This window comes from Herpailurus yagouaroundi, unplaced genomic scaffold (assembly GCF_014898765.1).
Source record: "Herpailurus yagouaroundi ecotype Mexico unplaced genomic scaffold, PumYag 200, whole genome shotgun sequence".
NCBI lineage: Eukaryota > Metazoa > Chordata > Mammalia > Carnivora > Felidae > Herpailurus > Herpailurus yagouaroundi.
In genome coordinates this window covers 911088-922006 of record NW_024412431.1, presented here as the reverse complement: position 1 = coordinate 922006, position 10919 = coordinate 911088, and the positions used below count along the sequence as shown (strand labels likewise).

The 10919-nt window shown below is 67.3% G+C and overlaps 2 protein-coding genes across 2 annotated transcripts in view; one reads left to right on the top strand and one right to left on the bottom strand.

Moving 5' to 3' along the window:
• The window catches only part of EVI5L (ecotropic viral integration site 5 like), a 21298-nt gene extending 19461 nt beyond the window's left edge, over positions 1 to 1837 (top strand). The window contains exons 14-15 of the mRNA XM_040449630.1: positions 7 to 157; positions 332 to 1837. Of these exons, the coding sequence (XP_040305564.1) occupies positions 7 to 157; positions 332 to 616 (436 nt within the window). The 3' untranslated portion in view covers positions 617 to 1837. The remainder of the gene's footprint in view (positions 1 to 6; positions 158 to 331) is intronic.
• Positions 1838 to 4698: 2861 nt separating this feature from the next.
• On the bottom strand, positions 4699 to 9468 carry PRR36 (proline rich 36). Its single transcript, XM_040449732.1, has 6 exons — positions 9364 to 9468; positions 8539 to 8813; positions 8320 to 8419; positions 8004 to 8116; positions 5752 to 7899; positions 4699 to 5568 (listed from the first exon to the last, which is right to left on the bottom strand). Exons 2-6 carry the CDS (start codon positions 8804 to 8806, stop codon positions 5042 to 5044), a joined length of 3156 nt encoding a protein of 1051 aa, XP_040305666.1. The 5' UTR covers positions 8807 to 8813; positions 9364 to 9468; the 3' UTR covers positions 4699 to 5041.
• Positions 9469 to 10919: the final 1451 nt, after the last annotated feature.

Here is a 10919-nt window from a genome sequence, read left to right as displayed (position 1 = left end):
CGGGGGACGGGCCCCGGGGCGGGCCCGGCTTCTGCCCCCCGTGACCTGGCCCGCCCCGCAGAGGGAGGAGGGCCGCATCCAGGGCCAGCTGAACCACTCCGACTCGTCGCAGTACATCCGCGAGCTCAAGGACCAGATCGAGGAGCTGAAGGCCGAGGTGAGCGCGGGGCCGCCCCGGCTGGCGCGGGACGGGCGGAAGCCCCGCGTGTCCTCGGCGGGTGACGCTCGGGCGTCGGCGCCCGGGAGGGCGCGGGAGGAGCGGCCTGGCGGGCCGGGCTCCGTCCGTGGGCGCGTCCGTCCGCGCCTTCAGCGCGCCGGTTCCCCGCCCCAGGTGAGGCTGCTGAAGGGCCCGCCGCCCTTCGAGGACCCGCTGGCCTTCGACGGGCTGGGCCTGGCGCGGCACCTGGACGAGGACTCGCTGCCGTCGTCCGACGAGGAGCTGCTCGGCGTGGGCGTGGGCGTGGGCGCGGCGCTGCAGGACGCGCTCTACCCGCTGTCCCCGCGCGACGCGCGCTTCTTCCGCCGTCTGGAGCGGCCGGCCAAGGACAGCGAGGGCAGCTCAGACAGCGACGCCGACGAGCTGGCCGCGCCCTACAGCCAGGGCCTGGACAACTGAGGCCGAGCCCCGCGCGCCGGAGCCAGGGAGCCACCACCCGCTCCGCCGCCGCCTGGGGCCACACCTGATATAAACTCCGTGCGCTCCGCTCCGTGGTCCCGCCCACCCGGGGGCTAGGCCCAGAGCGGCGTGGTGCAGAGGGTAGGGCCGCGGGCTGAGGATCCTCAGGGTCCCCCGACAGGCCCACTCTCCACAGCAGTGTTTACCCATCTTGGTCTGTACCCCTCCGGGTCCAGTTCCCGGGAGGGTCTGCCCCTCTTAACAGCCAGGGCAGGGGACGACCCGGAGGTCCCGGGACTGGACGCGCAGGAAGCTCCCTCCTCCCAGCAGTCCCTCTTCTGGGACACGGGTGGCCCTGCTGGGAAGGGCCCAGGGGCTAAAGGAGGCCTGAAGAAGAAGGGGGACGGGTCTGGGCTGGACATTACCACCCCACGATGCCCCTGGGGACCCTTGGCGGCTGGGCACAGATGGCCAGGCTGGCCTTTCCTGCCTGGTGCAGGCATCATGGCCCCTGCAGCAGAAACCAAAGTCCCCCCTACTGTGTGCAGGGCCACCTGGGGTGTGAGCGGACAGCAGAAACCAGCCCGGGCGTGGGCAGTGACTGTCCCTGCTTCTTGGGGGCCAGAGCAGCTGCAAGGAAGTGAAGAGACCCCCCTCGCCCCAGCGCCCCCCCATACTCCTGTGTGAGACACTCCCGTCACCTTGTCTTGGCCAACGATGGAGAGGCTCTCCCACCCAAGCTAGCCTGCTCTCCAAGGGGGTCCCCAGCCTCTTCATCCCTTCCTTCCCTGTGGCCCCAGCCCCACCCTCCCCAGGGGAGGACTCTTCCCAGTGGTTACCTCCCCTCCGCTGCTCATGGTGGTCCCGTGGTCTTTGCAGAGTCGGAGCTGAGAACGGTGCCAAAGTCCAACGATGCCCCCAGCCCCTTGCCCCCAGGGCCTTGCGACCCTCGGGCCTGACCCTGTCGGTGCTCCTGGAGCCCGGAGCAGCATCAAAAGCAATCTCCCTGGCGCTTCCTGGGGTGGGGACCCATGGTCAGTTCTCCCGTCCCGGTTGCCCACTCCTCAGTGTTACAAAAGCCTGGGGACCAGGGTGGGCGCCCACGGGGCTCTCCCACGTGCCCCCCACACTGCCCACCACCATTTTGCACACTGCCTGTTCACACGCCACACGTCGCCCAGGCGGGAAAGATGGAAAATAAAGTGTATTTACACAGTCACAGACAAGGTGCGACAGGCCTGGGGGGCTTGCAAGCAGCCGTGAGCCCCTTGTCCTGAAAAGCAGTGTAGAGGACATCAGACTGCCCCACGGTTTAAGAGAATCAGGGGTAGGGGACCAGCAGGGGTGCCAAAGAGGCTGCCCGGGTTGGGGGACAGCAAGGGAGAGGAAAGGTCACTCGCTGGCTCAGTGTGAACAAAAGTGTGGGGGCTGGGAGAGATAGTACGGTGGGGGCGGGGGTGGACAAGTTGCAAAGGACTCCAGGTGTCAGGCTGACAGATGGATGCTTATGTCATGCTATTTTCAGAAGGGTGGCTCTGGAGACGGTGACAGGGGGGAGGTATTGGATGGGGAGCCTGATTTTCCACCTGGACAATATGCTTGGGCCTCCCAGGAGAGACATGGAGGCATGTGGGGCCCCAGAGCTTCAGGGAGATACAGGACCTGGTTGGGGTTTGTTCAACCTCACACCCTTCCTCAGGCCTTCCAGGTGCTCTGCCTTGTGCCCAGCTCTGCGGGGTCCCCAGTGTGGCGGAGACAGACAAGGGGGTGGGGGTGGGGGGCTGAGCCTGCCTACCAGTGGGGTGAGTACCCAAAAGAATCCAGGAAGACTTCCTGGAAGGGGCGGGGTGGGGGATGGAGTTCTCTCCAAAGGCAAAAGCAGAAAGCGAGACTTGGCGGGGTCAGAGGAGGCACATGATGCCTATGAGGAAGGAACTGGAGACAGCAGGCATGGCCAGACTGAGAATTGCTTCTCCAGTCGGGAGCCAGAATTTGTGCTTTGAACTGAGGGCACTGAGGAGCCATGGAGGGCTTAGGTAGGGGAGGGGGCGCCATCAGAGGGACCACAGTGTTGGGGGTCAATCAGGAGGCCAGGGCAGAACCCAAACAGCTGGACAGTAGGGACAGTGAGTAGGCAGGAGCTCTCCTGGGGGAAGGAGGCCCGGAGAGGCAGGGTCCGTAGGGGGGTTCCGCACGGAGCTGAGTCAGGTTCCTGGGGCGGGGCGGGGGGGGGGGGGCGCGGCAGAGCCAGGGATGGCAAAGGGAGGCTTCCCAGGGAGAGAATCTTAGTTGGGTCCAGGCAGATGCCAACCAGGCCCTGCCCTCTGCACCCAAAGTGCCCCTACCCACTGCCACCTGGTACCGGCCAGGGAGCAAGGCGTGACACCGGTTATGCACCAGGACAGCCAAGTCCCACATATTGACCCATGGCTCAACAATGGTGTCTCCACGCACCATTCCCAGCCTACAGATTTAACACTGAGACACCCTCCCCCCAGGCAGGAGCTGCCACCCCTCCTGCTCCCACAGGGTCATCCACCCCAGCTGGCTCCGGGGGTGGGCAGGGCCCTGGGGGAAGTGTCTGAGGTTCTGCCCTGCTCCATCTTAGAGGCGTGGTCTGGATGCCCTGGCTGCCCAACATGTCAGGATTCAGCCCCTACCCTTGACTTTGTCCTGGCATCTGGAATCAAGGACACCTGGGTCCTTGCAGGGCCCAGCTAGAAAGGGAATCTCTGTGGCTTGCCACTGAACCGAGCTTGAGTCGGGGAGCGTGGCCCCTAGGGGTGGAGGTGCCCGGTCCCACTGGGAGAAGGCCGACTCTCTCCTAGGACTCCAGACTGACATGAGGGGTGGGGACAGGCAGGGCTTCAGGATTAGGTCTGACAGGAACGTGGCTACAGGGTGGACTACAGGGACTGGGTCTAGGGACAGAGACAGGGCTAAGGGTCCAACACAGTGTCCCACTCTGTCCTTTTACCTGCTCTGCGGATTGTGGTCCCCCCCCCACCAGGGAGGACCCTCAGGGAGAAAAGGCCTAGGGGCTGCATTTTCTGGAGTGACACTGGGGAGAACGGGTCTGGGTGGGGCTAAAGGGGTCCAGGGTCGAGGTGACTCAGTTGCAGGAGGAAGGACAGGAATTCTGATGGGGGAAACAGGTGAAGACAGATTGGCAGTTTTGTTGAGGACTCTCGACTGTGGGCCCAGGCAAGGTTGTCTGGCTGGAGGGGCTTGAGGATGACACCCTGAGATGGAGGGGAAGATGAGGTCCAGGGGTTGGGAGGCACAAAAGGGCCTCGTGAGGACTTCCTGGTCTCCCACCCCACCTTGGGAGAGGCTGCTCCTTTCCCGCAGAACCCTCTCAGCACAGTCGGCTCCCCAGGGACAAGGAAGCCTGACGCAGGAGGATCCTGTACCCTCGAGCCCCAGGGCCGGAGGAGTCCTGGGCGCAGCTGCAGACCTACCTTCTGCATCGGAACCTCCTCGGTGAGCGGAGGGCAGTGTGCCCGCGGGCTGGGAGGGCGCAGGAAGGAACGGAGATCGCCACTGGGTCTTAGACGACCCCCTCCCTTCGGCATGCGGGCACAGGGCGTGCGAGGCGTGCGAGGTCAAGGGGCGCGCACCGTGACGAGGGGGCCTCAGGAAGAGGTCCCCCACCCTCGCCCCCGGACCTGGGCGAGCCCTTCCTGCACGTCTTTCCCCCTCCCCGCAAGAGCTGCCGGCTCCCTTAGGGGAGTATAGGAAGAGCTTCGGTCGTTCAACAACGCTGGGCACGCCTCATCCGGTGGTCGGGCAATTCCACCGGGCCGCTCCTGCGCCTAACTTGTCCACCACGAGTCAGACAGGAAAAAGCCCACGTTCACGCACGTGCGTGGGGGCGCCGCGCCGGGGACTCAGCACCAGGACCCACCCCAAGCCTGCCTCACGCGCCCATTTTCCTTAGCAAAGAGGCACATCTGCGTGGGGCGCGGGAGGCCTTCAGCCGGAGCTACAACCCGCTCGCGCACAGCCTCCAGCACCGGCAGGCCCAGCCCCTCTCGCCGTCCCGCGGTAGACCCCCTAGGCGACTTCGAAGGCGTACAGGCTGCAGCGTCCCGGCTTTTATTGCAAACTCGGGCAGCGCGTGGTAGACAATACACAGGACGCGGGGCGGAGCCTAAGCGGAGGGAGGGGGCGGGGCTCGAGGGGGAGTCGGCGTGTTTCCAGGCCAAAGGGGCGGGGCTCGAGGGAAAGACCTCGGCCACAGGCGTGGGTGGGTCGAGAGCCTGACCCAAAATCTAGGGCTCTAGGGGGCTACGTCCAATCCAACGGGAGCCAGACTCCCGAAGGAGAGCAGATAGGCGGGCAGTCTAAGACACAGAGGCGTAGCCAGAGGGGCGGGTCCTAAGGCAGGGATGGGCATGGTGGGCGGGGCTAAGGGTTAGGGGCTCAGTGGAAGGTCTCCACCTCTACCACCGTCCAGTCACCCTGCGGGGAAGCCACGTCGTCCGGGGAGAAGCTGGTGACCGAGGTGATGCTGGCGCGGGACTCGTCCAGGGGAGACAACAGTTCAGCCCAGCGGCCCAGTTCGGCGTCGCTGAGCGCAGTCCGGGCACCCCCCGCGACGCCACCAGCCCCCGCAACCCCTGGGCCACCGCCGCTGCCGCCCGCGGCACCCTCGGCCGCAGCTAGCAGCAGCGTCCGGCTCAGCAGGTGCTGCACGACGCTCGCCTGCAGCGCCCCCAGCGGCAGCTCGCCCAGGCGCGCCGGCTTCGCGCCGCGCGAGGTCGCCCCCGCGTCTGCTCCAGCCACGACCTTCCCACCACCCGCGCCGGGCCCAGGACCCGAATCCAGCGCGTCTGGGGCGGGGGTCGCCGACTCGGGCCCCTCTGCCTCGTAGATGGTGCACAGGCCGTCAGCGGAGCCTGACCCGGCAGAAGGAGGCCAAGGCAGAGGCGCTCCTGCGGGGAGAGAGGCTGGACTGGGCTCAAGGGGCGGGCACCTGGGCTCCCTCCGCAAGACCCCGCCCCTCCTCCCGGTTCCGCCCCAGACCCGACTGCCCTGCCCGCGAGCTGGAAAGCCCCGCCTCCCACCCCGCCCTCCTACCATCCCCGGACTTCGCTCCTCCCACAGCTCGGCGAGGTCGGGGGGCTGCTTACCTGGGGTGCTGCGGACGGCCAGCGGCGGAGGGGGACCTCGGCTCCAGGAGGCCGGGTGGCAGGCGGCGAGCTCCGCGTCGGCGGGAGGGGAGGCGGCGGCGCCGCCCTCCGGCCCGCTGTCGTAGCCGCGCAGCTCTTCCGGCGTGCTGGTGGCACTGCTGCTGTGGCCCGCCAGATCCGGGCCGCTCAGCGTACTGGACGGGCTGCGGGAGGGCGGTGGCGGCGGAGCCGGGGCCAGCGCCAGGGTCAGCCGTGGGCCCGGGATCGGGGCATCGGGACCTGGGGTCGGGGGGCGGCGTGGGGCCTGCAGAGGGGGTGAGTCCAGGGGAGAGGGAGGGACCTGCAGCGGGGGCCAGGCCAGGGAAGGTGGAGCCTGAGGGGGTGTGGCCAGGGGCGAGGGAGGAGCCTGCAAAGGGAGAGTAGAGCCCTGCAGAGGAGGTAGGGCCAGGGAAGGTGGAGTCTGGTGAGGGGGCGTGGCCAGGGGCGGGGGAGGAGCCTGCAAAGGGAGCGTAGAGGCCTGGAGACGAGGCAAGACCAGGGAAGGTGGAGCCTGAGGAGAAAGTGTGGCCAGGGGAGAGGGAGTTGTCCGCGGAGGGGGTGAGGCAGGGGGAGAGGGAGGAACCTGAAGAGGAGGCAAGGCCAGGGAAGGTGGAGCCTGGGGAGGGGGAGTGGCCAAGGGAGTGGGAGGGTCTTGCAGAGGTGGTGAAGCCGGAGGGGAGAGAGGGGCCCGCAGAGACGGTGGGGCCTGAACTGGGAGGAAGGCCTGAGGGGGTGTGGCCTGTAGAGAGGGTGTGGCCAGGGAAATTGGAGTCTGTGGAGGAGGCGTGGTTAGGGGAGAAGGTGCCTGCAGAGGTGGTGAGGCCAGAGAGGGTGGGACCTCTGTAAAGAACCGGGTCGGAGAGGGAGAGGCCTGTGGAGGGGGTGTGGCCAGATGAGGTGGGGTCTGTGGAGGGGGCGTGTCCAGGAGAGAAGGCGGAGCCTGCAGCGACGGTGAGGCCAAAGGAAATGGAGAGCATAGAGAAGGAGAACCCTGCAGAGAGAGGGTGGTCAGAGGGCAGGGAGAGGTTTGTAGAGGGTATGTGGCCAGAGAAGTGTCCTGCGTGGGAGGTGTGGTCACTGTATAGGGCATAGCCTGAAGTGGGGAAGGAGATAGGGAAGGACTGGTCCGTGGAGGGGGAGTAGCCAAAGCAGAAAGGTCCTGCAGAGGGGGTGTGGCTTGGGGAGAGGGCGGATTCAGCAGAGAAGTTGCTGGAGTCAAAGAGGCTTGTAGAAGGGAGGTGGCTGGTGGTAGAGGAGCCGTGGCTGGTGATCCAGGAGCCGACAGAGGAGGTGTGGCCAAGGGAGAGGGGAGAGTCAGAAGAGAGGGCAAAGCTGGAGAAGCTTGGGTTGGGGGCATACTCTGCAGAGGGGGTGACACGGATGGAGAGAATGAAGCCTGAGAAGCGGCCGTAGGAGAGGTGGATGACTCCAGAAAGGAGGTACCCACGTGTGTGGGTGGGGCTTGCGAGGGGGGTGTGGCCGGAGGAGAGGGGAGGGTCTGCAGAGCGAGTGGAGCAGAGGAAGGAGGGGCTAGGAGAGGGGGCGTGGCCAAAGGGCAGGTAGGAGAGCGAGGAGGGGGCGTGGTCGGTGGAGATGGAGGGAGAGTGGCCGGCAGGGGAGTGCCTGTGATTTGCGGAGGCGGTGCCAGTTGTGCGGTCAAACCCGGTGGAGAGGGTGTGGCTAGTGGAGGAGAAATGCCCGGCGCGGGGGTAGCGCTCTTCCTTGGGGGTGTGGACTGGCGGGGGCGTAGAGCCTGCAGCCCTTTCGCCTTGGGCTGCGAGGGCTGCGAGGGCTGCCCGGGAGCCCGGGGTGTTCCACCCGGCGAGGCCCCGGAGCGGGCAGGGGAGGACAGAGAAGTGGCGTTGGAGCCTAAGGGGCGTGAGGCTGGCCTCTGGAGACCTCCGCCGGCGCTGGGTCGCCTCCTGGTGGCGGGGCTCGGCTCCGCGGCACCATGCTGCGGGGTACTGCTCACGGATTTCCTGGAGGCCTCGGTCGGAGGCCGCGGCCGGGCATTCGGAGCTGCCCGAGGGAGACCCACTTCAGCTCCTGCAGCCCGGGACCGACGGGAGGTGGCTGGGGAAGGGGCGCCTGGGGAGGGCCCGGAAGAGTCTGGGGACGAAGTAGAAGGCCAGAGGGTCACCGATACTTCCAGGCTGGTCCCCTTCACTGCCCAGGAACCCCGTTCCCCACCCCACACTCCCCAGGCCACGTACCTCTCCGTGCCCCGGCGCTCAGCGGGCTCCTTCTTGGTGTTTCTGGGGCTTTTCCTCTGGCCACGGGTTCCTCAGCTGGGGGCCGAAGCCCCTTCTGCGCAAGAGTGCCTAGCCTAGGGACAGGAGCGGCCGCGCTCAAGAAGGAACTCTTTGCTTTCTCCCAAGCCTGCATGTTCCCACCAATGCCCTCTCTGGGGACACGCAACCTGTGCCCAGCGACCTGCAAATGCACCCACTCCCCCAATTCACGTGTAAAATTGAAAGTTTCCAGTTAGTGACACTAGCCCTTGCCAAAGGGACTGGAGAGGAATTTTACCTGGTGGTCCCGCTGGCACGTCCCGGGCTAGAGACAGAGCCTGGGCCTGGGGTCTTGGCAGGGGCCCGCTCCCCTCTCCCAGCAGCTGGGGGCCTGGAGGCTGCGGGGAGAAGGCCAAGTCAAGGCGGTGCCTCCGGAAAGGAAGGGGAGGCAGCAGCCTCACGAGGAAAGGGGGGACAGAAAGACGGGGTCTGAATGGGGGCAAAGAGGGCGCGATACCTGGACTCCGGGGGCCTGTCCCAGCGCTCCGAGTTGATCCCCCCCGGGGAGCAGCCTCCGGGAGAGCGGCTGCCCGGGTACTTCCAGCTCGCTCGGCCAGGGGCCCTCGCCCTGCAGCTCCCGCTGCCCCCAGAACTCGGAGCGCCGCGCTGGTTACTGGGGGAGGGGGTCGAGGAGACCCCGGGGGTCTGGGGGTGGGAAGGCCGGGAGGGCGAGAAGCCGGAGTCCTTGTGGCGGCCCCCGCCCTGCCCTTGTCCCTCTTGTCCATCCCGCACCTGATGAGGAGACAGACAGATCAGCATCCCAGCTCCTGCGCTGCTACGCTGCCTGCAGGGACCCGGGTCCCGGCACCTCGCTGCTCCTTCCCCACCCACAGGCGCCCACACTTCGGCTTCGATCCACTTCCCTCCCACCCACACACCCACTCACCAGCCCAGCTGCTCACGGTGGTCCCCTGGTCCCACCCCCACCGCCTTCCTCCAAAGCTGAGAGGCCCTGCCTGCCCCAGCCCACCCGCCTCGGCTCCCTTTCAGGACCCGAAACCCACGCCCCTACCCCTCGCCCCTTCAGAGACCCGGACCACCAGCCTCGGGGACGGGGGTCTGCCACAGGCTCCAGCTGAGGGGGACGGGAGCGCAAGCCCTGGTCCCCTCCCCGGCCCCCAGCGCCCTCCCCGAGGATGCGGGCACCTGCCAGGAGGAGGAGCGGCCCCGGCGGCCCGCGAAGGGGCTCGCGGAGACAAAGAGCCGCGTCCGGAGCCCGTCCCCCTCCCCCAGCCGGGCCCTGGTCCGCTCCGCCCGCTCCACCTGCTCGCGCCGCGCTCACCTCGGGCTCTGGCCGCCCGCCTCTCCACGCTGGGTCGCCTGGGGTGGGGCCGGGCGGGAGCGCCGGGGCTGGCGGGAGCCGCCGGCAGGCGAGGGGAGGGGGCTGCGGGCGGTGGCGCGGGGAGCCGGGCCCGCCCCTCGGCCGCGGAAGGGGAGACGGGGGCGCGCGCGCTCGATCCAGACCCGGGAGGCGGCGGGCGGGAGCGCGCCGGGGGCGGTGGGGAGAGGCGCGGTGGAAGGAGGGGCGGCTTCTCCGCGGCCGCGCCGCAGGGCCCCAGACTCCCAGCCGCAGGGGCTTCGGGAGGGAGTCCCTTGGGGTCCCGACCGGGCCTGGCCCCTTCCTCCAAACAGACACACCTGCCTTGGCCCCCACCCCAACCACCTGGCGACCGACGCCCGCCTGGACGCGGATAGGCCGGGCCCTGGCAACCAGGGGGCGGGACCATCGTGCCTCGTGCCCAGTCAACCAATCCCGCCGCTCAGTGTCCCTGGTCCCAGTCCTCGCCTTCTCGACAGCGGAGGCCGGGCCCCCCAGGGTCCCCGCGGGCCTCCGCCCCTCTCATAGCCAAGGCTTTTCTCAGACCCCAGGAAGCCCCTACATTGGTTGCGGGAGGCGGACCACGGAGAGAATGCAGCCGTGGGAATTTAGGGGTAGGCTCGGATTTGGGAGAACACAAGAAGAGAGGAAGGCTGGGGAGGGCGGGGAGAGAGAACTGTGAGAGGCTCCGAGCCCTCGGCAGGGCAGGGCACCCCCCCCCCCCCACATGCTCCTATGTCAAGTCAGCAAAAGCATTCAAGCAGAGCCGAGCTTTGGGGGGGCGGGGGGAGTCAAATGGGGGGGGGGTCAAAACTGGTGCCTAAAGGAGCAGAGACGACCCTGTCCGAGGCTGCCCAGCACAGCCGGTGGGAGTGGGAGGTGCCTTTCCCAGCCCGCGCAGGGGTCTCCGTGGAAGGACCTCCACAGGGGACTGGGGCAAGGGGGAGGTAGGAGTGGGAAGACAGAGCCGGCCGCCCTCCTTCTTCTCTGCTTATTGCTGGGACACCTCCCCCCCACACACACACACACAGTGCTTTCTACCTCTGATACCTCCTCTGTCCAGACTGAGCCACCCCCTCCCCCATCCCAAAGAGCCAGCGCCCTGTGCCCCAACCCTTTGCCCATCACATGCCTGCATGCCCACACAGGAGCAGTTCACTACTGTCTGGAACTGGGGGGGGGGGGGGGGGCTTCGGGCACAGGACGGGGCGTGGGGGGCTTTGGCACCTGGCTGAACCTGGACAAGGAAGATAGACTCAACTAGGGTGTGGCCGGAAGCAGGGGTTTGGCTTTCTCCCCTCAGGAGTTGCGCCTGGGTTCAGTTGAGGTTCGGGGAATGGAAGAGAGAGAGGGCAAGGTCAAAACCCTTTGGAATTTATCCGTTCAATGACCCCTCCCTCCAGCCTGGGAGAGGTGCCCCCTCACCATTCCTCAGGGCGCTGCCCTCCAGAGTGGATCATTCTGGCCTCACCTCCTCCCCAAGTCTTCCGAGCATCACCTGTGTGAGCCCCTTCTGGCAT

Excerpts from the sequence above, each read along its gene's own strand:
- PRR36 (XM_040449732.1), bottom strand. The coding sequence starts at position 8,806 with ATGGACAAGAGGGACAAGGGCAGGGCGGGGGCCGCCACAAGGACTCCG. Across the intron at positions 8,420-8,538 it reads GACAGGCCCCCGGAGTCCAG|CCTCCAGGCCCCCAGCTGCT; the intron begins GTATCGCGCCCT and ends TTCTCCCCGCAG. Across the intron at positions 5,569-5,751 it reads GGCCGTCCGCAGCACCCCAG|CCTCTCTCCCCGCAGGAGCG; the intron begins GTAAGCAGCCCC and ends AGCCCAGTCCAG.